The sequence below is a fragment of the Alligator sinensis genome, unplaced genomic scaffold (assembly GCF_000455745.1).
Source record: "Alligator sinensis unplaced genomic scaffold, ASM45574v1 scaffold432_1, whole genome shotgun sequence".
Taxonomy (NCBI): Eukaryota; Metazoa; Chordata; order Crocodylia; family Alligatoridae; genus Alligator; species Alligator sinensis.
The window spans coordinates 121759-148345 of NW_005841998.1; the positions used below are offsets into that span (position 1 = coordinate 121759).

A 26587-nucleotide genomic window follows, 5' to 3' on the forward strand; every position below is an offset into this window, starting at 1 on the left:
AGCCCATTCAGCAAGGCCTAGCCTACACTGGAAAAGGTTTGCTGATGTAACTATATCAGCAAACCTTTTAAGTGCTTCTCCCTGTAGAGCCCATGCCAGTTCCCCAAAGATATAAGCACTAGTTACACACTTGTATATATCAGTATAATTAAATATATTCTAGGGCTTTTGCCAATATAAAATTATCACAAAATTCACAACCCTAAGTAACATTACCATACAGTGGAAATAGTCTTTGATGTATTCTTAAGTTGGGCACACTCCCTGCTTGGGTGAATTTACCAGCCAAAAACGATGCCTGGTACAAAAGAAGTATTTCAGTGATTATGCTTAGTAAGCCTTACCCTGAAATGGCAGCTAGTGCTAAATACATAAAAGAAATAACTCACTCTGTAGACTAGGTTGTTTAATGATATAAAATCTGGAAGTACCCTTCCATATCTACTGAAAACAAGCTGATCACCCTGATTTCTCTGTCTGTGTATTTTCTGATCCTCCAAAGTCTGAACAATTTTGTGATTCTGTGAAGCGTGTAGAACAACTTCCAGTCATATCACTAGTCTCTCAACAAAATCTTGATCCATGCTGCCGGTCTCCTTGTACCCAATGCACATGCTACAAACGTTTTGTATCTCCCTGTGTACATCATTAGCAAGGACTGCTATCTATTTTAGTGCTTCAAAAATACTATTACGAACCAATAATAACCTGCATCTTCATGCCTCACCAGTGCAGTTTGGCATCTTTAATAGAAAAAAGCCAGCTTCATGATGTAAAAACTTGGAAAGTGTCTGCTTTCTTGCCTAAAATTCATAACTGCAACTATAAATTGAAATGGATAATACCTCGTTACATGCTATCTGCTATAAATACCTGTAAATGACAACCCTCACCAACTGTGCAAACATAACCTGTCTCTAGCTTCTCAAAATTCCTAAACCTCCTAACATGCCATCAACTAGCACTTGAGAAACTGTGCACAACAAGGGCAAGCTGTTACAATCTTAAATGAATAAATGCATTTTTTATACCTTTTTATAACTTTTCCAAATTAGACTGATTACATTGAAATAAGGATTCACTGTGGGTACCATTTTTCCTCAGCCACTGTAAACTCTTGGTATGATATAGCAAACAAGAGTTTAGGATTCAATTTGAACAATGCAGGTATCATTTGAAACACTCATATCTATAGATGTCCCTGCTGCTAAATATTAATAAAACCTTTTAGATACACATCTTAAATGGTGTGCCACTAACAACTTAGTATAAGTTTGGAACCAGGAGAAGAGGAAGAGAGGATCTGAATAGTAAAGGGAGAAGAGAAAGGAAGGGAGCAGGGTGATTAGCAGGATGATAGGAGAAGGGAAGTAAGTGGAAAAGAAAAGTGAAGCATCCTATGCAGCACTATTTGAAGCCTCAGAAGAATCAGGAAAGATCCCTGATGGTAAAATTCATTCATTCAGGCCTACTGAGTAAAACTATCTTCTGATATATACAGTCTCGACATTTTAAAATTCCACCTATTCATCAGGGTTACTTCCAATAAAAAACAGAATTCTTGTAGAAAGACAGTCCCTACCTGCAACATGGATGGGATTTTAAGACACAGCACTTTAATTAAACAATGCCTATAGTGGAATAAGATCCTCATTTGATGTGTAGTGAATTAGTCATTTTTGTGGATTTGATGAAGTATTCAGCATTAACCTAACTCCCATAAAACTCTCCCTGAAATCATCAGAAACAAAGTTAGTACAACATAAGGAGCTTCTGAAATTGTGTTCAGCATGTTGCCCATACTGACAACAAGCCCATAAATAAGACGAGTCTAGCCACTGCTGCTCTTTTTATATTGCCAACCTTAAAGGGATGGAAAGAGGTCATAGGGAATGGTGCCCTGAACAAGAGAACTCACCTAATGACTTAGGAGAAACCTTTCTAGAAAATGATTCTGGGCTGGTTCCCTATTTGGTACCATTATGGAACACAACATAATCAAATGTGACTTCAGTATAGGCTGGAGGCCTTTTCTTTCTTCCTCTCTTGAAGGCAATAAAATTCTCAGGTTGAACGAGACGTGCTGGGAGTGACACACAAACTCACGTGTCATTCTCATAATTTCTGATGATACAGCATTTATTGGGATTTGACAAAACTAGTTGCATCCTCTTAGTCCTAGTGCTAAAAAATGAATAAATAAAATCAAGCCAGAAGACTGCCTCCACCCCCTAGCCATACAGCATATATTTGTCAACAGAAGGCATGATACAGACTTTTTTGCTGATCTAATTAGTCCCCTTGCATATCTCTCATCAGGGTGTTTTGGGTCTGCTATAGACTTTGTGATCATTTTCCTAAAAGGATTAGTGATTTTGGATCCCCAGCCTGAGACACCTTAACTGGGATGGATTTATAGAAGATGGCTGCTCCATACTTTCTGAGCTCACACTGCCCCCATCGTGAGCCTCAATTTGTGCACCTCTTAAATGGAAGTAGGTGAAATTTCCTGTCACTTCTGAGGTTTTTGGTTGTAGCCGTGTTGGTCTAAGGACATAGGCAAGCAATGTTCTTTGAGTCGATGCAATATCTTTTATTAAACCAACTGAGATATTGGAAAAAAGTTCTTAGCAAGCTTTCAGGTGCAGTCACCCTTTTTCAGGCATAGGAAGTCTCTGCTGTTCTGAGACTCCAAGGAGTGAGAGAAGCTATATATCACACAATGGCTTTCCTATTAAAAGCCCTACAGCCTTTTATCAGTATAGTATTAAATAATTCTCATTACCCCTTGGTAATGCCTGTTTTTCAGATGGATAAGCTAAGGTACCAAGAAGTAAAATGACTTGCTCAAGGTCAGATAATAAGCCAGCAGCTAAATAAGGAAGTCTTTCTTACAATTAGCCTACTGACACACAACAAAACGTAGTTTAAAATCTAGACTAGCAAAGGACATCACAAAAATAAATCCTACGCTCTTTTACATAATGCATTTGTGTCTGTGGTGTATATAACGGTGTATATAAATGAATAAATTACTCAGTAGATTTTACTTCCCCTTCAATTCACCACTATCTTGGATTTTACATTCTAAAGACAATGTTCTGAATAAATACAACAAAAGTTCATCCAAACAAGCTCATCATTTAAACTGGTACTACACAGGTTTGCTTTTTAAAGTAGACAAAATCCTCAATTAAAAAAAAAAATCACTAATTTCCCCCAAATCAATCAATATAAAATAAAAACAAAATGATAAAGCAAAATGTATTATTTCTGTATAACAGAAACACACACTACTTCATTAACAGTTAATCATATATATTGAAATACAATGAATGTCTAACTTTTTCTAATGAAGAAAAAATGTTTAAAATGAAAAGAAAAGCCTATCCAAAGAAAACTTTAATTTCAGATGGAAAAAAACCTTCATCTTTATGTTTATTTTTTAATTGAACTTCAGCCTCTCTTTTAAGCATATCATGCAATTGTAAAAACATCACAAGTAGATATAATCAAGTTATTATTTAATTACTTGAGAAATTTCTATTTACAATTCCAATTAGTTTTTGGTTAACCAAAGAAAAAGCATTTGAAATATCAATGGTTTATGGTAAAGAAATAAAGAGACTCTTAGAATGAAAGCATAAATACAAAGGGTCAGTTGTCTATCATTTAAAGCATCTTAATTGATTGTCAATTATAAAAAACATATTATCCCTAGTGAACTTTTTATTATCAAGGTGGTAACAGATGTCAAGGAGAAAAATGCAAGCAAGAAAAATGCACAGAAGTATTGTCATAGTCTTAGACACACCAGTAGAAATTCCTCACTAGAATCATTAATGAGAAATAAAAACAAGAAGGAAGTGAGAGCTTTTGATTATTGGAATGAGAGCCTTTGATCACTGTGTGTGTTCAATTACATCAATGTAAAATTACAGAAAACACTGATTTTATCTTAAACACTAAGACTCAAGCGTTACTGTCTAGCTTCAGCTACTGTTCCTATCAACAGGAAGTCACCCACCTGGGGTAGCATGCGATTTTCCTCCTCCAGCTGTCTTACTCTTGCCTCCAGCTGCCTAACATAGGACAAGGTAGATTCTAAAATTAAAAAGAAAAAAAATCTCACATTATACACACAGATCTGCTTGGGTCAACTAGCGTCAGAGCCTGCGTATGACACGAGATGTCTTATTTGGTATTGTCATAGCAGGTTCCTTCTCCTAAATGCACCTTAAAGGTTCAGAACTGTTACTTTCTAGGATAACAGCAGATAATCTACTTACAGTATTGGCACTAAGCCCTTAAATCCTGGCAGAATCCATTCAAGTCCTCGTTGATTTAGAATCTACTGTACTCCAAATGATGCTTAGGATGGTTTCTGCCCTACAACACAAATAGTCTTGAAGGAGAGTAAGGTAGATCAATTTCTACTAATCCCTAGTCTAAACTTCCTGGGCTTGCACTGGCATACCTATTTTATAAGCACTCATACAAATATTTTAGTGAACTCCAGGTGTCACTGTTGCGAAACCACAGATAAAAGATCTGATCACAGGTTATGGCCACACCGAAAAATGAAAGTCTGATTACTGTAGCACATGCTATAATGCCAGTCCTTGCTTTAACCTAACCAAGGCAAGAGTAGCAATGTAGAGGTGGCAGCACAGACTATGGATAGGCCAGCAACCAGAGTACATTCAGGGTCCCCAAATGACTTATACTCTGGATGCTAACACATGCTATTCTTCACTGCTATTTTTACCAGTGCCAGCTAAATCAAACTACCTCTGGTAGACTAGCATGTGCTACAATCCCACCTTCATTTTCCTATGCATATATACCTATAGATGTAAGCCCTGCTCACCTTATCAAGTCATCTCACTAGGATGATTCAGTGGAATAAGAATTTCCTTCAAATATGAGAGCTAAAGATCATTACCACTCTTAAATTCCCAGAGCTATCTCCACCCTCAAGAATGAGACACATGGTTTCCAGTCTTGCTCTCACTGATTTTGGGGGTAACTAATTTGGTCCAAAACAAAGGGAAACGACCTTGAATTGAAAGCAGCCAAAAATCAATTTTTTCTATCCAGAGGACCTTGCCAGTCTTGGGCTAAAAAGAAATTCTACAATTAGAAAACACCATCTAAAAAGCCGCATGGGATAGGATATAACACCTGTTCAATAGGGCTGTGCGAAGCTTCAGTCCCTAATGTGATTCGGTAGAGATTTGGCTCAATTCGGTGGCTGAATCTCTGAATCTGAATCAAATCAGAGGACCCTTTAATCTATCCAAATAGAATTTGAACCCACTGAATCAATTCGGAGAGATTTGAAAAGATTCAGCGATTTGGACATAGACACATTAAATGTTTCTTCTACATACCTCAAGATAGCAAGAGGCTCATGAATGCTGAGATGGTGGGGTACTTGCAGAGTCCCGCAGAAGCACGGGAGGCTCCTCAGCGCACTCAGCAGCAGACCCGGAAATGGACCAGAAGCACTTCTCAAGGTATATAGAAAAAACACTTAAAGCTGTGTCTATGTCTGAATTGCTGATTCTCCAAATCAGCATTGAATCTTCGGATTTGGCCAAATTGAATCGAGGCAGCGATCCAAATCAATGAATTGGATCACTGTCCCTGATTCACGCCGAATCCAAATCAAATAGGGCCTGCTTTGCACACCTTACTGTTCAACTTTAATAGGAAAGATCCATTTCCCTACTTTCCTGCATTCTTCTCAGTAAAAAAGTACAACCAGGACTCTTCCATCTCCTCTTACTGTGCTCAAAATCAGCTATCCTTTGGCTCCTGACTAAACAACTCACTCCACCTTCTTTATGCTAGTATAACCCTATTGACTGTAACTTGAGTTATATCAGCTTGAAAATGGTAAAGCAAAGAGGAGAATTAGGCCTTTGATCTCTAAAGGACAGGTCTGTGGATGTTCTGGGCCATACCCAGAGCTCATGTAAGCCCACATATCTCCATTGCTTCCAGTGGAGTTCTCTAATTTAAATCAGCTAAGGATCCAGCATGCTAGAGTCCTATTACATCCTAATCACTTCTCCTGTCAGCCAGCCCATAAAATAAAAAATGACAATATATGAGGTGTTACTTAATGCTCTCTGAGACTGCAGTAACCTAAAATGTGCACACACAGATAATGTGTCTGAATTTACAGAACATGAAAAAAATACATAGACCTTTGTCAGAAATGATTAGTGAGGTATTGGACTAAATATAGTGTTGTAGGATGAGAGGGGAAAAGGTGGTCTGAGGTTTTATGTTCCCTGCTATGTAAGTCTTGTTATAACTAGTACTGGGTGCATATCTAATGATTCACAAAGACTGGTTCAGATAAGCATGGAGAAGTTGCAGAAGCTTGTCCTAATTAACCATATCCTTAGAAAGGGCTTTCTATTGCAGCAGTCTCCACCTGGTAACACACCGTTCTTGGAGAGATATTCAGTGCCTTCCCCAGCAGAAAAGCAATCACTTCCTTGGCACTCTACCTGGAGAAAGACTTTACTCTCCCATCACCCCTCCAGCCACACTTTCTCCAGATTTGTCTCTAACTTCCAATAGCAGCAGCAGCAGTTTGCTGCACCTAAACATAAATGCCAGCCCAGCTTGTAGAAGCTGCCCATACATAGTCATATTCAAAATGGTTTTAACTTCTGCCATTTTCTATTGTAACAACTTCTGGATTCTTAGCATATTTTACAAGATTGTTACTTCTCAGTTTTATGCTTTGATTTACATTTCAGAGCTTAAGGGCCAGATACTTGGCTGGGGTAAATGGATATTACTCCACTGAACTCACTGCCATTTACTGCAGTGGAAGACGTAGCCTAAAATCTCCTGGTTTATGAACCATTCTGCAATGTACCAAATTTATTTTAGTTTCCCTTAGCTAGCTCATGAATACTGAGAATTAGATCAGGAACAAAAGGCCAATCAAGCAAATCTTTATTTTTGTGCACAGTTCTAGTACACAAAATTATTCTTTTTATATCTCTATAGAGATATAAACTCTTTCCTTCTTTTGGGAAGAAAAAGAAAGTCAGACACATCCATAACATTGGTTTTCCTATCAAGACCAAGGTTGTTACTTAGATGCTGGAATGTCCCCTCAGCATCACTGGGCATGTCTACACAGTCATTAATGTGCTTTTGTTACTGTGCATTAAGTTTAGTATCTCTGGGCATTTGTACACATGCTTGCGCTGCAGTGCATGCATTTGTATAAATGGCAAAATGCGCGTCAGCCCTGAGAAAATGGCAGCAGCACACTTTGGAACTAAAATGCATTGAAGGTTAATTGAGTCTGCTCTGACACACCAGATATACAGTGTGTCAGAGCAGACAAATGTATGTGTTTAAATGTCCTCTAATATAAGGTAATATGAGGTACTACACAAAGGTGGATTAGGCTGCCCTAGTGTGCAGTAGAAAAAGCAAGCATCTTTTTAGTGATGCTTAATATGCAGTAGACTAATTCTACTGTGCATTAGGGTATTAGCACTGTTTTTGACATGATGCTTTAATGCACAAGAGAACAGAATACTGTGCATTAAAGCACACAAGTAAACGCACCCACTGACCATCTCATGACCATTCATCTTCAACTGCCCAACAGACAACATGCAAAATCATTAGTACACATGCCCTGACCCTCAATGCAGGTGATGAAACAAAAGAAGAATTCTATGCTAAATGCAACCAAGTTCTGTCATCTGTCCCCAAAGAAGAGGAGATAATTCTTCCTGGCTATTGCAGTGCTGGAATAGGCAGGGGCTCTGAGCTATGGAAAGGAATTCTTGAAAAGGAAGAGATGAGGAAAGTCATTTGAAATGGAATTCTTCTTCTGGGCAAGGGTCCAGAACATGATCTCATCATTATAAACTCCTTGCTCTGCCAAAGCAATAAATGGAAAACTTCATGGATGTACCCCCACTCAAAACAGTGGTAACTGGTTGATGATCGACTATGTGCATACCTAAGACCATTGTGATGTCCATATCACCAGAGCTATGACCAGTGCAGACAACTGCTGGACAGATCATCATTTGATACATTCCATCATGTCAATTCATATCACCTCAGAACAATGTAAATGTAAGAAGCAATCAAGGAAGAGGATCAATAGAGTGTTTGAAAAACCCTCCTAAGAGCAGATATTTCCAGCAGTGTCTCAGTGAGAATCTCTCCAACCTCCCTGGTGATGATCTTGCCACCATTGATCACTGGGAGAGCCTCAAAAAAAGGCAACCATGAAATGTGTGAAGACTCTCTAGGCTTCTCCAGAAAGAAACATCAGGACTGGTTCACAGAGAATGGTAGGGAAACACAATCTCTCACTGATAGAAAAAGAACAGCCTTCAAAGTTTGGTGGAATGACACCAACCACAAACAAAAGCAAGACACCTATCAATACATTCAAGTTGAGACCCAAAAGAAAATTCAAGAACAAAATGAACAAGGGGGGGGGGGAGGAAGAACAAAGCAAAAGAGATGTCAACAGGTGTGACATGCATAGTTTCTTCAGTGCAACAAAAACTATATATGGGCCAAGCACATGAGGAATCACCCCTCTGAGATCAAAGGATGTGGGGGGGTACATCCATGAAGTTCTCCATTTATTGCTTTGTCAAAGGATGGAACAACAGTCTTTAAAGACAGCACCACCATTAACGCATGGTGGAAGAAGCACTTCCAAGAGCTCCTAATCTGAGAGTTTAATATGAAAGACAATAACATCAAAGCCATTCTGCAAAGGTCTACTTTGCAGATCCACCAATTTATTGAGAAAGCCTTGAAAGCCATTAAGCAGACGAAGAACAACAAAGCATAACACAACGCTGAAAGTTATAAGCAATGTGGGAAAATGCTCTCTCTCCAGCTACATGTCACTATTATAAACATCTGGAAACATGAACAGATTTCCAGAGATTTGAGATGCCAGAATCATTACCATATTCAAGAAAGGAGATGTGTCAGATTTCAACAATTACTGTTGCATTGCATTCCTGTCCATAGCTAGGAAGATCCTTGCCTGCAATCTGTTCAATAGACTCACTTTCCTACACCTGAATCCTGGTGTGTTTCAGACCACTTATGAGGTACAGCAGATATGATCTTTGCTGTTACACAGATGCAGAAGAAGTGCTGAGAGCAAAATCAATATCTTAACATGGCCTTTATTAACCTAAGGCCTTTGATTCAATCAGAGGGGCCCTATGGAAGATCCTGATGAAATTTGGATGCCCACCAAAATTTGTTACCGTTATCAGACTCATTCATGACAGCATGGCAACAATCATTCTAAAGAATAGATCAGAAATGGACCCCTTCAAGCAAGGGAATGTGATTGTGAAATCAAGTAAGGATATGTGATTGCACCAACACTTTTTCCACCTGTCTCACAGCTATTCTACATCTCATTGTTGATAGCTTTCCATCTAGTATCAGCATCCAGCATCACATGGATAGAAATCTCTTTAACATCAACCTGTTATGTTCCAAATCTAAGATGACAAATGCCTCCATTACTGATCTCCAATACACTGACAAGTGTGTTGTGTGTGCCTATGCAATTGAAGAACTCCAGGTCACTCTTGATTTCTTCTGTGAAGTTATAAAATGCTTTGATTCACTGTCAGCTTAATAAACACCAAAACCCTTTACCAACCCACCCCAAACCAGCCAGTTGCTCCTCCATACATATTATTGAAGAATACTGAGCATTTCCCCTGCCTGGGTAGCCACCTTTCCAAAAAAGTAAACATAGATAATTATATGAAACACCAGATAATATCTATCAGTGCTACTTCTGAATGTCTCTGAAATCATGTCTCCAGGGCCGTCCCTAGGGGAGGGCAAATTGGGATGACTGCCCCAGACCCCACGCTTTGCGGGGCCCCGTGGGCAGTACCGTACAGGCCCCACTGAGGCTGTCATACGCCGCTGCTGCAAAGCGCCGTCAGCTCTGCCACTGCCGAACGCTGCTGACTCCGGCCACTCACCACCCCCTCCCCCCCCACACTCCACCAGCTCCAGCCATTCACCACTCCCCTCCCTCCCTACTGTCGACGCTGCGCTGGCTTCTGCAGGCAGTCGCCACCCCCACCCACTGGCCCCGCACACGCTGATATGCCCCAGGCCCCACACACCCTTAGGGTCAGCTCTGCATGTCTCCGATGATCATGAACATCTAGACCCAAAACAAACTTCTCATCTACCAGGCTGTTGTCATCCCTACTCTGTTGTATAGGTATGAAATTTATAGGACGTATCAGAAAAATCTGAAAGCTTTGGAACATTGCTATCAGTGGTATCTTTTGAAAATCCTTCATATTAGTTAGAAGGACAGAAGAACTAATGTCAGTGTTTTGGTTCAAGCAAACAACACCAGTGTGGAAGTCATGTTTACATAGCACCAGCTCTATTGAACAGTGCATTTCCTAAGGATGCCAGACAGCTGGCTCCTATAACAGGTCCTAGATTCCTGACTCACAGATGATCTCCACTCCCGAAGCAGGCAAAATAAGAAATTCAATCTGAAGAAATGCAATATTCATATCACTACCTGGGAGACTCAAGCATTGAATTATCCCCAATGACACCATGATATATGACAAGGGATTGCTCTTTCTAAGCAAATTCGCCTCACTGAGAGACAAAGGAAAAGATCTGTGAACTGACATTACCAGGATCTATTCCTTTCTTCTGGAACTGTTTGCCATGTCTGCAACTGAACATGTGGATCCCAGCTCTGTCTCCTCAGTCATCTACAGACTCACCAGTGACTTCCCTTTTTACTGAAAGATTAATAGCCTCATATTGAGGGATTGCTGATGACAACAATATTCAAGTGTAGAGTAAATATTTTTATGTTCTGCTACTATGAGCTTGATGGAAAGGAGGAGTGAAAGAGGCAGTGATGGATGCAAAAGGAGAGGCTGAAAATATACAGGATGAACTAGTAATTCTAAAGAAAAGTTAACAGCAAAACTCCCATTGATTTCCCTGGGACAGATCTGTACCATGTTCTAATGGCCAATGGCTATCATTTTCATTTCTTGACTTTCCAGCATTTGAATTGACAAATTCAATGCTACATTAATCTCATCTTTTGAATTTTTGTTGATGCTGATGTGAATGCTGAAATAAAGTACATTAGGCCCCTGCACAGTGAACTGAGGGTTATATTTCCTGGAGCATTGTGGCTGTGGTCCAAAATTCACAAAGTAGTTGATTATATAAATTGGAAGGTAAAAGAACCTAAAAAAAATTCCCTCCTTAGAAGCATAGGGAAATATCTTGTATACTGTACTTACTCGAATCCAAAATTTGGGTTTTTTGTGCTTTGGGGAGAAAAATCTCATTTGGATTCATGCACTGGTCCAGATCAGGCTGCTGCTGAAGCTCTAGCTGTGGCTCTAACTTTGGATCTGTCCCTGACCCAGGCCCAGGTCCAATGCCAGGATCTGAGTTGGAGAAGTATATACTACCTGTCTAAGGCCAGGGCTGTTGCTGCTCCTGCTGCCTGGCTCTAGCTGCAGTTCCTCATGCAGTAGGGGAGACTGCAAGGGACAGGGGAGGGAGCACAGTGTGCAGCTAATAAAGCATAGGGGAGACTGTGCAGTAGCAAGGGAGCTGCTGTGGCTGGGCTAGAGCCACTGCCTGCCTGATTAGGAATGGGGCTAAAGCCACCATGTGCTCTGTGCCTGGGGCTAGAGATGAAGCCAGAGTCTAAACTACTATATAGGGTAAGCTGTGGTGGAAGTGGGGCAGGCAAGGAGGTCAAGCAGCAACCGGGCATGTGGAAGGAAGGGACAGACAGTGCTGGGAGCTAAGATGGTGGAGGTCAGGCTGCCTGCATATCCTTACTTGATTCCACAATCACATCCCCTTGCTTGAAGGGGTCCATTTCTGAGCCATTCTTTAGAACAATGTTTGCCATGAACACTTCTTTCCCTGCAACTCGTCCTCCTTCCATTGCTTTCCCCACCATTATTCAGGAAGAACAAAAATATTGGATTTTGGTTACAGATCATCAATGAAAAATTCCATACTCAAAAAGGAACTCACTGATGCTGAGAGTGTGCAAACACTGGGACCTACACTAACTATATCCCACTTCCAATCTTAAGGATGGAAGGAACTGTTCCAGGGATAAGCCAAAGGTACTAAGGACACAGAATGGGTCTCTGCATCATATCTACCTTCCACCTGGTCCAGGGAAGAACCCAAAGTAGAGGTAGAACTTATTGCTGCCTGCCAGAATATGGCTCCCAGACATAAACCTCTCTCTTGCCTTGAGTGAACCTGCACCATGATAATCCAATGGGTGAAAACAAGGTAAAACAAGTGGAGCTGTTCCTACACAGTAGTGCTTCACCTTCACTGAAACCATATCTCTCTGAGAAAGAGATAGGGAACTTAGCAACACTGACAAGATCTTCCATGGTAAAGCTACTTTGCAGTCTAGCATATTACAATCCACTCCAATATATCAGACAACAATCACTTCAAAAAGGCAAACTAAGAAACACTGAACAAACAAGATGATTTTTTCTGCTGATGTAATTAGTAAAGACATTTATGCTTTATCCTACTCTAAGTAGATTAATTTATTATTCTTACAGTTCACAGGATTTCAAGTGCAGGACAAAAAACCTGCATTAATTGCAAAATAAATCTTGATCACAATCTTCAGTTGTATGGCTACTTAGATATAATAATATATTAACTTCCAAACACAGAACTAATCTGAGCTGCTTCAGTTTAATAATGACCTGTAAAAAATAGGAAATATTTGTATTAATACCAATTAAAATTCTATCATCATGTACTATGTATCAGCATAAAACTGTCCGTGCGCCTGATGCAAAATGAGAACTTAGGTAAAAACAAACAACTAGTTTTTGCTCACAGTATAACCAGGATTTGGATCCAGAGACAAGATAGTGATACTGGTCCAATCCAATATAAAATATCCTAGCTTCACTACTTCTGCTTCTTGTATGGTCTAATTTTCTTTTTCTAGTGATTTGAGCTATTGGAACAACAATCCTAAACAATTCCATTGTATTCTATATATACATTGCCAAATAAGTGTGCAGTACTGTTGTTGACGGAAGCCACAACCACAGAAATTAGACAGAAATGGGACTGTGGGTCATAGGCTCTTCCAGTCTCCTGACAATGCAGGATTGTTGCACTGATGTATTTTCAGTCTTCTCCCAGTGCATAACTGCATAAGTATACTCAAATTCACTTGATCTGCTCAGCCAAGATGAGAATCCTTGCAGTTTCACCACACTACTCTGCAATCTTCCTTATTTGCACTTGTTGTTAGCATTGTTTGAAATATAGTCATTGTGTGTCACTCTATTCTGAGAATGAAACTAAAATTCTTGTCCAGATTATTACATATTACAAAATCCTTGTCTTATATAGTGATTCTGGGACAGTCTGCCCTTTCCCTGTGTTATTAGAGGGAATCAATATTTATGTACATGATCCCCCATATGACATCTGTATTCTTGAAGCTTCAAGCTGGACTAGGTGCTGTTCCCAAGGGCATAATCCTGACTAGATTTTATCACATGGAGTATCCATTTTCTGCATATTTGTGCCTGATCTGCCCACTCCGAATAATTTTGTAATGTTCTTAATCAAGATTATCCTCTGATATTTTGCAATAGTTGTGGATGTCACCTTAAATTCTGTTTCCTTGAGACAGCTTCCTTTTGTTCTGTTTTTTTCCATTAGACTAGTACTTTCCAGTACTATGAGTATGGCTCAGGCACTAATCCAATGTCAACTGAAGTCAACAGACTTCCATGAGCCTTGGCCTAGAGTTCATGTATTGTGTTTCAGTTACATGACTGGCTGAGTAACTCTAGAAGTCTGCTCCTGCGTATACACTGCAGAGAATATCTACGTGCCAGCTCACAGCAATGTGCACCAGGACTTCCCAAGCTAGCATCCACACTGCAGTCACATGCAACTCAGATTCATGTAGTTGTGTCCACACTAAAATTACAGTTACCCAAGCCTGGCATTAGGATTTCTGCGGCTCTTAGTCTCTCCTGAACTTGAGACACTCTGGTTCACAACATGTTGTGAGATCCTTTCTATCCTTTCCAAAGCCCTGTGTAGGAGTGTTCTCAGACTGCTAATATATTTTAATTCAAGCACTTCTGGATCCCTGTGTTCCTCACTTCCATCTGGCACCAGTTGGAAAAAGGCAGGGATCCAGCATTGCTGGATAAACTGCTCCTGATTGTAGCTGCACTGATACTGCTGCAGGATACAGATAGAGGGCATGGGAGACGGTGGATGGCATTCCAGAAGCAGTTTTGAATCTTCAGGAGGAGGCAGTGACACACGTAAAGGATAGCAACAGCAACATGACACTTCTAAACTACTCTCTGCCAAACAACAACCACAGGTAAACCAGAGATCTGACATGAGCCTCTGCCTAGCTAGTGGTACACTGGGAAGTAGGGGTGCACCAATATAGAATTTTGGGGCCAATACTGATAGCCAATTTTTAAGGAGGCATATTGGCCAATACCGATCTGATTTCTGATACAGCTGCATGCAGCTGGTAAGTCTGTTGTGGTGGAAGGGGAGAGGGAAGGGGCATGGAGGGGGAGAATAAGGTCCCTGCAGTGAAGAAGGGAGTGGGGTTGGGGCTGGGGCAGGCGGTGCTCAACTGGAGCGGACAGGGCATGAGATGGAGCCGTGGCTTGTCTGAGGGGCACGGTGGGGTGTGGCTCTTGCTGCGGCGCACACCGCAGGAGGGCATGGGCAGGGTGGGGGCTGTGCCCTGGATCTGTGCGAGATCTGAGCAAGGTAGGCTGCAGATGCAGACTGGCACTGGGGCGATAGTGCTAGGAGGGGGCTACGTGGAGGGCTGCAGCCACCCCAAATATCGCTGTAGCCACCCCACAGCCCCCCTCCCAGCACCGCCACTACCTGCCCCATGCAGATCCCGGAGTACACACCCCCTCCCCTATGTCCTCCTGGATCTGCAGCGGGAGCAGCAGTGGGAGCCACCAGATGAGCCACCAAATGAGCTGCACACAGCAGTGGGAGCCCATACCCCTCCCTCCCCTCCCGCACCCCCCGGTTGAGTCGCAACTCCATCCCATGGGCCCCCCTCCCAGCTAGGCAGCACCTGCACCTGCCCCAACTCCACACCCTCCTCACCACGGGGGCCTTGATCTGGCCCCCGGCACCCCTCCCCTTCCACCACAACAGACTTACCAACTGCACACAGCTCTCTACGCTGCCAGCTGTGCTCCTCACCTCATGCTGGTTGCACGCATGCATGGGCCATTTATTTGCCAAAATATCAGGCATATCAGGCCAATTTCCGATATAGACAATTTTCTTTATATCAGTGCTGATCCAATATCAAACCAATGTATCGGTGCACCTCCTCTGGGAAGGCATCTTACAATGCTTTTTGCAGGGCTGACTTAACCTGTGCAGCAAACAGCCATGTGGAATGAAGGATTAAATGCCAAGCAGGTGTTTATTGTAGCTTCTGGAGCACAGGAAGCATGTGGGAAGTGAGCGGTAGTAGAGAACTATGGGATAGCGCTGGAGGACTACCGAAGAATGAACACTTCTATACAAGTTTAGCAGCAGCATCTTACCATAAAATGGAAATTCCATTCCTAGCATCTGAGGAAGTAGGTTTTTGCCTATGAAATTTCATGCCTCCCTGAACCAGTAGTCTCTAAGGTGCCACCGTACCTTTCCTTGTACCATAAAATGGGTGAGCCAGAGCCCATTTTAGTGCACAGCCCAGAGTTTAAATCATATTGCTAGCTGTGCAGGTGAGCTTGGTTCCAAGACCTACGTGCCCAAGTATAAGCATTTTGTGTAAAAGGACTCAAAAGTTTTGAGTTAAAACACACTGAGTAAGTCTGCAGTATACATATACCCATAAAACAGCAAGGCTAGGGACAGAAGTTACACATGAACTGGTTTAAATGATCAGAAACTGGTTTAAACCTGTAACAGAACAGAAGCTCACTGCACAAAAAGCAGTTTCAAAATGGCTGAAACTGGTTTAAGTTGTTGAATCAGACTTAAGTGATTTGGGCCAAACTGGTTTTTAAAACTTCTGTCCCAGACCCCTTCCTGGTGTAAGTTAAATCACAGTCCCCCAGCATCCCTGAATGCATTTCCAGCCCTTGGCTGGGCTGGACTGTGCTGTTTGCACCAGAGAACGGGGCTGGCCATTCTCCTCTGCTTCCTAGCTGGAGCAGGGAGGGCTAGGTGACAAGAGGGGGGAGGGGTAAAGCCTGGATGGGGCCAGGGAGTGGGGAGGGTGTCAAACACCCCTTCCCCCACTCAAACTTACTGCTGGCTGCAACTGTGGACTATAAATCCAAGAGGCACCTGGAAGCAGGAAGGGGAAGTGATGAGCAACCCTGCACAGTCCTGCTGCTGTAATTCTCAACTACAAATCCCCAGGACCTCTCACAGCAGGAAGAGGAAGCAAACACATCGCCAGAGAGTGGTGCTTTTGCATCCCCCCAGCTTCTGGCCTGAGACACTGCAGGCAGGTGGCTGCATTTCCTGAATCAAAGGTAAATGTCTGTTCACTTCTGTTCCAATTTAATCTGTGCAGTTTAAACTAATTTGCAAAGACTGAATCAATTCAGCCTCAGGCTTTTTGATTATCTGTACCTAGCCAAAGAGAGATTTCCTTTAGCTTAAGCCTGCAAGTATTTTATGTGAATTGAAATGTGGCTGTCAGTCTGCATAGATGTAACTATTGCTAACAGACACAGCTCTTTTTTGGACTGGGGTTTTTAACTTGAGCAATCAACAAGGCACATGTTTCTTCACTGATGTTCAAGTCTTCCTAGACTGTTACATTTGGAGTCACCTAGCAAAACTGCTGTCTAGAAAACACAAAAACTAGAGGTGCACCGATACATCAGTTCCTAGTATATCAGCACTGATAAAAGCAAAATTGACATTATCAGCAATCAGCATTTTTTTGGCTGATATGGCCAATAATGTCACCGATAAATGCTGTGTGTATACACGCAGCCCAGCAACTTGGAGAGCAATGTCCAGCTGGTAAGTCCATTGCGGGGGAAGGGGCAGGGGAGAGCAAGGGTGTGGTGGGACAGATTGAGGCTCCTGCATTGAGGGAGGAAGTGGGGGTGGGGTGGTGGCAGGGGCAGATGGGGCGGGGCGGGGTGGGGCACAGGATGGAGCCATGAGCAGTTCATCCAGGGGTGTGGGGGGATGGCTCCCACTTGCTGGTGCATCCCAGGGGAGCTTTGGGGGGCATGTGCCCCCCAGATACGTGCATGGGGTGAGGGCAGGCTGCTGCTGTGGGCTGGGGTTGAGGGTAACACTGGGCTCTTCGCTTTTTTGATCAGTTCAAGCCTGCATGGTAATCACATTTTAAGTCAGTATTCTCCAACCTTTTTAGGTTGGAGATCACTTTCAGAATTTAAAAGGAACTGAAGATCTACCCTCCACCCAGCAGGTAAGTCTGTGGGGAGGGGAGGGAAAAGGGCCATGTGACAAGGGGAGCTGGGGTGGGGCAGGGCACAGGATGGAGCCATGAGCAGCTCATCCAGGGGCGTGGGGGGGGAGTGGCTCCCACCGCTGGGGCATCCTGGGGGAGCTTTGGAGAGCATAATGCTGGGCTCTTTGCTTTTTTGATCAGTCCAAGCCTGCATGGTAATCATGTTTTAAGTCAGTTCTCCAACCTCACTTTTGGAATTTAAAAGGAACTGAAGATCTACCCTCCACCCAGCAGGTAAGTCTGTGGGGAGGGGAAAGGACCTTGGGGGGGTGAGGCAGATCGAGTCCCCAGGCCTAGCCCCACTCCCTCCCTCACCGCTGGGGCCTCGATCTGCTCCCTGCCAATGGTATTGAAGGAGGGGCAAGCCCTGCACACCCAGGGCAGGGCGGGAGATGGAGCCATAAGCAGTTTGTCCGGGGGATGCAGGTGGGGTGGGCACACAACCCGGGAGGGCATGGAGGGGCACATGTACCCAGATCTGCCCATGGGGCAGAGCAGGGCAGGCTGCGGCGGCACCGGGCTCTTCCCAGCTGGGCGGCAATGGCAAGGATGCTTCAAGAGGGGCCATGGTGGGGGTGTGGGCCCCCCACGCCCTGCTCCCAGCACTGCCACTGAGCACAGCATGGGCCAGTACCAGCGGGAACAGCCCAGTGCAGCCTTCCAGCCCACAGCTGCAGCCCACCCTCCCCCACACCCAGCAGTCCCCGGCCCCCATGTCCTTGTGGGGAGGAGAAGGGGCAGGGAAGACTGGGCTGAGCTGTTCCTGCAGGGCATGGCCTGTGCTGCGCTTGGCGGCAGTCTTGGGAGTGGGGCTTAGGGGGGACTACAGCGCCCCCACCGCAGCCCTGCTCCCACCACCACCGCCACAGCTGCCCGGGCTGAGCACAGCCTGGGCAGAAAGAGCCCCAGCCTACCCCACTCCACCCTACATGCAGATCTGGGGGCATGCACCCCCCCATGCCCTCCCGGGCTGCATGCCCCTCCTACCTATGCCCCCCAGATGAGCCGCTTGCAGCTCCATCCCCTGCCTCACCCCATGCCAGCTGTGTAGGGCCTGCCCCAACCCAGGCCCACTCCCTAACCTCAGAGCTGCTACAGCCACCAGCACTGCCCCGCCTTTGGAGGGGGACATGCCCTCCCAATCTTTGCATGGCGGACTGGGCTTTGCACCCTGAGCCCCTGTGCACATGCCCTCCAGGCCTCCGCCCCTTCCCCCCCAACCTGACCTGATGGGCTGAGAGGGAGGGGGGTGTACGTGCACATGCACGCACACGCTCAGCCCCTGCAGCCCAGGATTGACTTCAAGAGGCTCCAGGATCCACTGGTGGATCCTGATTGACCACTTGGTGACCACTGTTTTAAGTGAAACATGCCAGAATACAGATAGACCCTGTTACATTTTGATTAGCATAGCATATTTTGAAATAAGGACAAATTCTCTAGTGGCACACATGTGTGAAGTTCCACTGAAGTCAAACGAGCCACATCTATTTACCTTAGCAAAGAATTTAGCCCGCTGTGTGCCATGATATACAGACAGATGACAATGTTGGTTCAATTATAAGTATTTGCAGGAGGGTTGAACACAATAAAGGAAGAACTTGTCATGCTGCTTCTACTCCACTGCTTCTGGCAGGGACATAATACTTATGATATCAGATCAGACCATTGGTCATTTAAGACCATAGCCTGCCGCTAGCTACTGCAACTAATTGATATTTCAGTGGATGAAAACTGGAAAAGAAAAGCAAAACAACAATTGCAGGATCAATTCTTTCCTAAACCTTAGAATGATCAAGTAACCGCACATAGCTAGACTTAGTTATTTCTGTACTAATAAGCAGAACCAAAGAGGGTTAATCATGTAGCTATGATTAATAATTATTAATCATAGGTACATCCAGCACCTTTTAGCTACTCTGTGCAAATCCTGGCAAATCCCATTCTTATATATACTCACAAGTTACTCATGACCAAAGTTACTCTGTATTTTAGACAGGATCTGGTTAATGCATGGTAGAATTCCCTTGTACCCCACCAATATTAAAGTTGGCACTCTTGTACAGAGAGAAAACAGGTTTTGATAAGGCAGGATTTTATTACCCTGGGCAGAATGTTTACTATGAGAATGGTCCTTACAATAGGATCTTGTCTCTCATTAATGTATCATTGTCTTAAATTTTGTCTCAGAAAAACTGAACTCTTTCATCCATGTTTATGGATCTATCGCTTAATTTAATTTTTTCCTGTAATGAAAAATATGAAAGTCATTGGGTTTTCTTGCTAATTAACTAAGCTTAGCTCCATGGATACTGTTCTGATTGTTTCAAAATATCTTAGCATTTATATACTTTACTGCTTTGCTAACTAGAACATCCAGAATGTATCCTTAAGCTGATTATTCTTTTGGCTAAAACAGTTATTTTTATTTCTCAAGCAACAGGTGCTGTTTTCAATACACACTTGATACAGACATATAAGTAATTACTCCTTTCTCCAAGCAGCATTTTCTCAGTTGCACACACTTTTAGTTGAAAATTATCTCTATTTGTTGCAGCAAGGGATTGAATTTTTTTTATAGCCTGGAATCTCATATAATCAGGGGTTTAAATGGTTTATTGACAGTGTCAGACTTGGATTGTCTGTGTGCTTGCATTTGTCTGGACTTAAGTGCCAGTTTGACAGCTTAGACCATGACATCCTTTTCAACTGCAGCTGCATCAGCTAGAGCTGAAGTGCATTAGTTTTCCTCCTATTCAACTGGCAGGCATCATTTTGTTTCAGAAGCAGACTTTTATTTGACTCCTGCTTATGTCGCTGAAGGAGTCCCTCTGGGATCTGTTCTCAGATGCCCTCATACACATTTAGATGTTTCCTTTTAAACATATGATTTAATATAGGGTTGGGTTTCCCTGTTAGGTTGAAAATAAGCAGATTTACACTTCACTTAAGAATGGAATTGATTCTGCTTTCTCAGTGCTGGCACAGTTTATTTGTTGCAAATAAAACACCAAACATAAAAATAATTCCTTCAGTTGAATTCAGCTATAAAAACAACAAGTACTCTGTTTTGGATGCCCTGGTACCCCTCCTCATTCCCCACCACCATCACCACCACCCCCGCAGCCCCCTGCCCATAACTCAAAGGCCTCCGTTATAAAAAAAAAAAAAAGTGCACTTTGATGGCTAGAAAACTACTATTAGATCAAGAGTAGCTAGATATTATAACAGTTCGCTTTGTTCCCATCTTCTGTACCGTTCTCTCGGGTTCATTTCTAGCAGCTGCACACCATTCCCGCAATAATGGTTTGCTGCACCATTCACACCTTTAATTCATTCTTTTGGTTGACTCAGGAACTGACAATCACAACGCTTTTTCTCACTGGTCTGCTCGATATCCTTTTAGCTCAGCTTCAGTCCATGCAGCTGCCAGGTTACTGACGAAAACAGGAAATCGAACCCATTATGCCATCACTAAAATCTTTCACTAGCTGCTGGCTTGTTCCAGAATTGATTTTGTGTGCTTCTGAACTGTTAGAGGCTTTTCTGGCCTCTCATTTAACTGATTGGGTAGTTCCCTATGCCAACATGCTCTAATCTCCTCATTAGTTGAGTTTCCCTATCTCAGGACATACCCCATGACACTCTGGATGCAACATCATAAAGAAGAATGTATAAAGAGAGGCTTAATACAAAGTCAGTAGAAAAGCAATGCCAAACCTGAGCTTTAAAGCAGCTTCAGTAAGATGAAAAAGACTAAAGATGGCAAATGAGGGTGCAGTCCAGGCTGAGGGACAACAGGATTAATGGTATGGGGATGGATGAAAGGTCTACTAAAGGAGCAGAAGGATTAAGAATTGGCCTAGAGGCCAAGTGTGTGGTGGAGACCCACAACTAGGGCATAGAAAGAAGCTTGTGGATAGTGAAAGAATATAAAAGAGTCTTCTTCACCGGGTGCATCTACACATGAAATTAGTGCACCTGAATAAACTCTGGAGCAGTTGGTACTAGAGTTTGTTGTTCCTGGGCACAGCTTTTACATCCACGCTGAGGACCATGATAGGCTGAAAGCCACGGTGTTCCCCAGCCTGCCTAGTGGCTCTATGGAAGCTACAAAGTTTTCGTAAGTTAAGAAGTTTCCTTATAGTTGCTCATGCTCAGTACATGATAGGACCAGGAGGCTCTGGACAGTTTAAACTTGTGACCCACAGTGCCATGGTGACCTAGTTTTATTTTTGAGAATGCCCAGTTCAATTTAGGTTATATAACTATTTGGCACCAAAAAGGTGATTGTCACCTGTCTGAGGTGCTTGAGGATTTCATTGGGCAAGAGCCTAGTATTTGACAATGATTGGATAAGATCAATTATTGATGTGACCCCTGAGTAAGTGATTGGCTTCTAAAAAGTGGTGAGATATTGGGGGTATAAGAGAGCTTAGACCCCAGGTTTAGAGAGAGTTTTTGTGTGGACAGTTGTTGGCATGATTGATGTCTGCCTGTAGAGTTGTTGGTAGTTGTTGTTGCGTTGATGTGTGTGTGCATTTTGGTTGACTGAGGGACTGCTTACTGCAGTTGGGTTTTGAGTTGATGCTAGAAGCTCCTCGAGCTCGCAGCAGAGCACCTCAGGACACATCTCAGTTTTGGCCTGATCCAGAGGGACCCAGGGCTGTTGCAAAGGATCTGCTCTTAGGCCAGGGCAATGTACCACCCACGCTTTTGATCAAGGAGGTCAAGTACCCAAGTAAAGGGGAAAGACTCCTGAGGGAGGAGAGAGTATGAAGTTGGGTGCTTCTTTCTTACATTAAGTAAATCTGTTGTTAAGGTAACTGTGCCTGCAATGCTGTTGCAAGCGGGGGGGGGGGGAGGATGTATTTGATCTCCATTTCCCTTTTGTTCCTTGTTGGCATCTGTTTTCTCTCTGTAATGTTCTGTATATATGTATTGTACCATGTTATCAGCTGTATGTATTGTACCATGTTGTTAGTTGTTATAATATAGTCCTGTTGTTTAACTCCAATTGATATTTAACTCCATTTCTAATTACATATTTGCTAGGATAAGCCAGGCTGTAGACTTGGACTACTGAGAGTATGGGGCTGCCACCCCCTTTTTACTGAGGAGGAGTCTTAAGAGGACTAATGCCCCTCATTTACTTAATTAAGATTCTTGTCTCCAACAACCACAGCATACTGAGCCAGGGCAGCGCAGCTTCAGCTGGCAGAGGGCCTGGGGGTCAGCCTTTCAGCCCAGAGCTGCTCTGCCCCACCTCAACCTGATGCAAAGGGGCTGGCTGGGGCATGAGGGTACTACAATGCATGGCTCACTGGCATGCAGCCCCCACACTGTAGCACCCTTGTGCCCCAGCCAGGCCCGGTCACTGTCTACACTTGCATTGCAGCACAGTAAATAACTCCACTGTAGGGCAGTACTCGTGTTGAACAGTACAATCCTATGGCAGAGTTAATTAGTTTACTTCTGGCTAATAGCGCTGCACATATACACAGTGACACTTTACTGCAGAGCTAATTAGTCAACTCTGCAGTAAAGCTTCTTGTGTACATGCCTCTGATATGTGTCAGAACCTCAAAATTGTGATCTATTACTTTTGCATTCATTATTGCTATTAACTGATCCCCCTACATAAGTAAAAGGCACCCAGGTTTTATGAAAACTAAAGTAGAAGTCTAAATCATATGCTAAGCCTAATGGGCCAGCTATCAAATCCCTCTGCACCCTTTCCTCCTCCTTCCACTACAACTTGTTTGGGAGCAAAGGAGTTTCTTCATTACATAAATGTTTACAATACAATACCGTTGAAAAGTACAAGCAAAAAGGAAAAGTTAATATTTTTCAGCAATCCCATCAATTTAAGAGTGTGAAATGAAGATACTCTCATAAGAAAACAAATAATGTTGTAATTTCAGAAGGCCAGCAATAAGCCACCACTGTTGGATTTAACAGTCTGAAGAAGAAACTAAGATATATACAAATAAGATTGCTTCAGATAAAGTAACTTTCTAGTTAATAATTCTGTTGGGTGCCAATACCAGCTCTGTAATAGGTATAAAGTTTCAATATTCTGCCTCCAATAATTTTATGTCAGTTGAATAGTATGAAGCATTTCTATGCCAGCCTATTTAACTAACAGGTTAGCAATCTATGAACTTCCAGTTCCTGGGTTACTGTATTTTCATCAATCAAAAACAACAGAAACCAAGTTCAGGTGGTGGTGCTGAAAGAATAAAAATGGAATTCTACATATGAGTTGGTGGAAGATATCACCTACATTTTTCTTATCATTTTAAAAACTGTGGACTTGCTGCCAGAGTTCATAACAGACATCAGTGTCAACACAAGTGTGTGGAAGAACAACTAGCACAAACTCTAGGGGTGATATCCTGTCTCTACCGGTGCCAGTGAGAAAGCCCCTTTTGATTTCAGTGGAACTAGGTCCATGATTGGATAAGTAGCTTGAAGAAATAGAGCTGTACTGAGTAGCTGTGCACTACTGGATTCTTCACCCCCAAATCCACAGTGTACTATTTTGATACCAGGTACTGCAAATAATGTCTACAGCAGCTTACACAGATTTCCTTTCCATGCTCACTCCTGGCAAAGGAGAGGATGTAGAAGACATGCTGTCAAAGGTTGTAGGCAGTCAATGGGAAAGGAGAGGTTGTCCCTGAAGACTGCTGTTGCCTCTGGTGAGTCCCCTGAAATCCAAGTGGATTATGACATTATTTCTGTTCCCTGGGAAGGGGCAGGCAGCCAAATCTAATCTTTGCAGGCAAAGTTCTAGGTACAAAAAACCTACACGAGGAAGCTTGGGTCTCATGCCATTATTTCTTGCTGGATTCTCTCCTTTGTAGTAAAGTGAGTCTGAAAGACCAAGAATCTCAACCAATCACTTCTGAACTGAGCTGTGGAAATTAACATATCATGCCATTCTGTCACAACGAGGAAAAAAAAATATTGTTGCGGACATTATTTACAGTACCTGGTCTGGCTGGTTATACCATCAAATAGTTTAACATAACACGTGGGCAGGAGCAGATCCAGGGTGGATAAGAGAGAAACAATCGCACCCTCCTTCACCTGTGCAGAGCATGTACAGTGAGCTCTCTGAGCTCACCAGCTTGTCAGTGCAGACTCCTATGAGAGCCACCACTTTTGTGTGGCTCTGGCGCCTGAGAAATGAATGTCACACCACCACTCATCCCTGTTTTTCCCCTGCTGCCAAATTCAGTGAGGCAGTTAAGCAAGGGCCAAATGGCAGCAGTGTTCACCCCTTAGGCTCTGGAGCAGTGTGAAAGCAGTGTCCCCCCCTCACCTTCTTCCAAATCTGCCCATGCACACTGGGAAATCCCTTCTTAGGTATATTAAGAGCCCAATGCAATTACTTTCTGAACTGATATATTTCCTGACCCCTTATTGTTCAACTATATGGCTCCAACGTAAGTTTACCTGGACTTCAAAAATACTTTCAAATACAGATCAAGCCAAATAAACTATTAAAATATACATGCCATAAGTGTACTATTGAAGGTAAAATGTTAGAGAAAAGAGATGTCTTGATAAAATAAAAGGGACAAGCATAATGCCAAAGAGATCTTGTTTAGAAAGATCTTGTTCACAGAGAGAGCGAGAGAGAGAGAGAGGATATTAAGTTTATGTTACACTTCAGACTTAAATTAAAATACAGGTCCTGCACATCAAGGACCATTACGGTTACAAACCCAGGTTTCCCCTTCCTCCCCATGTTTGACTACCAGAAATGACCAAGTAAATGACAGTTCAAATAGTATCTGGTCTATGTACAAATCCAAGATATCACATAACACATTCAAATAACAAGCTTTTCTATGCTAAATGATCTCAACTAAAGATCTACACTAGAGATGTCACAGTACGGTCAGAAGTAATACAAGGCCAAAATATATTTTTCTTTTCCAGAGTTACAGAAACAGAATTATAATCATGAGTTTATAGTATAATCCTGGTAGCAAGAACTTGTAAAAAGATTTTCACATGATTCAAAACTGAGTGGGAGGGAAAACAGATACAAAAAGGTTTGTCTAAAAGGTCCAGATCTAACTTCCCTTGAAGTTATTGGAAATAGTCCAAAAGAAAAAATGAGGATGTCAGCTGACATGTATTTTATGTCATTTCACAAATAACAAAGATTGGCCCAAAAAAGCAAGGAAGATTTTATCCTAGTGGTTACATGTGACAAACTGCTTTTAGAAGAAAGAATCTCTTTCTGGGTGGGGTTGTAAACTGTCACATAAAACGATCATTTTAGGCCTGGTCTATACTTGAAATGGTGGAGAAATTTCCAGTGAAACAGCTTCCCACAAAAGTGCAGGAAAAGATAAACCAGCGTAGACAAGAAAGGTTTCCTGGTTCGGGATGAAATTTTGGTCAGAACTAAAGACAGACCCAAAGGCACACCAGGTAGCCAACTGCCAAGAGTATTAAAGGTGATGTGGGATATCCTGCATCAAGTCCTTGTTCTGCCCAATTTAGATCAAGCACTTGACACTCAGTTTTTCATATCCCAGTCTAGTGTCTTACCCCTGCAAGCTGCCTAGGGGTGCCTTTCTCTGACTTCCTACAAAAAACATTGCAACCCCCTTATAAATGCAGTGCCTAGACGTAATCTGCATTTCTAGGCACTTACGTACTTTTTTTAAAAGCTATCTCCTAAAGTCTGCTTATGGTTATAATAGCAAACACAATAGGTAGGATATTTTTTAAAAGCATAAGAGCACAAATCAGAACAGTACTTGAGGGCACTGTATAAACCAAGGTAACAAACAACGTTGTGTGTGTCATATTACAGGAAGAATATTCACAGGAGTACACAGGAGGGCAACTATGATAAAATAAATATTCTCTGAATTCAATGGAATTCAAAGGAAACTATATTTAAATTCCTTTGAAGAGAAAGTTTAAGAACATTAGTATAGACAGTACTGTTAAAAAAACCAAGGTAGA

At 42.7% G+C, this 26587-nt stretch overlaps 1 protein-coding gene across 1 annotated transcript in view; it reads right to left on the minus strand.

Annotated features, from left to right (window-relative positions):
• The window catches only part of CCDC85A (coiled-coil domain containing 85A), a 178269-nt gene that overhangs the window by 31707 nt on the left and 119975 nt on the right, over positions 1–26587 (minus strand). Inside the window, exon 3 of the mRNA XM_025201576.1 lies at positions 4028–4104. Within this exon, the coding sequence (XP_025057361.1) occupies positions 4028–4104 (77 nt within the window). The remainder of the gene's footprint in view (positions 1–4027; positions 4105–26587) is intronic.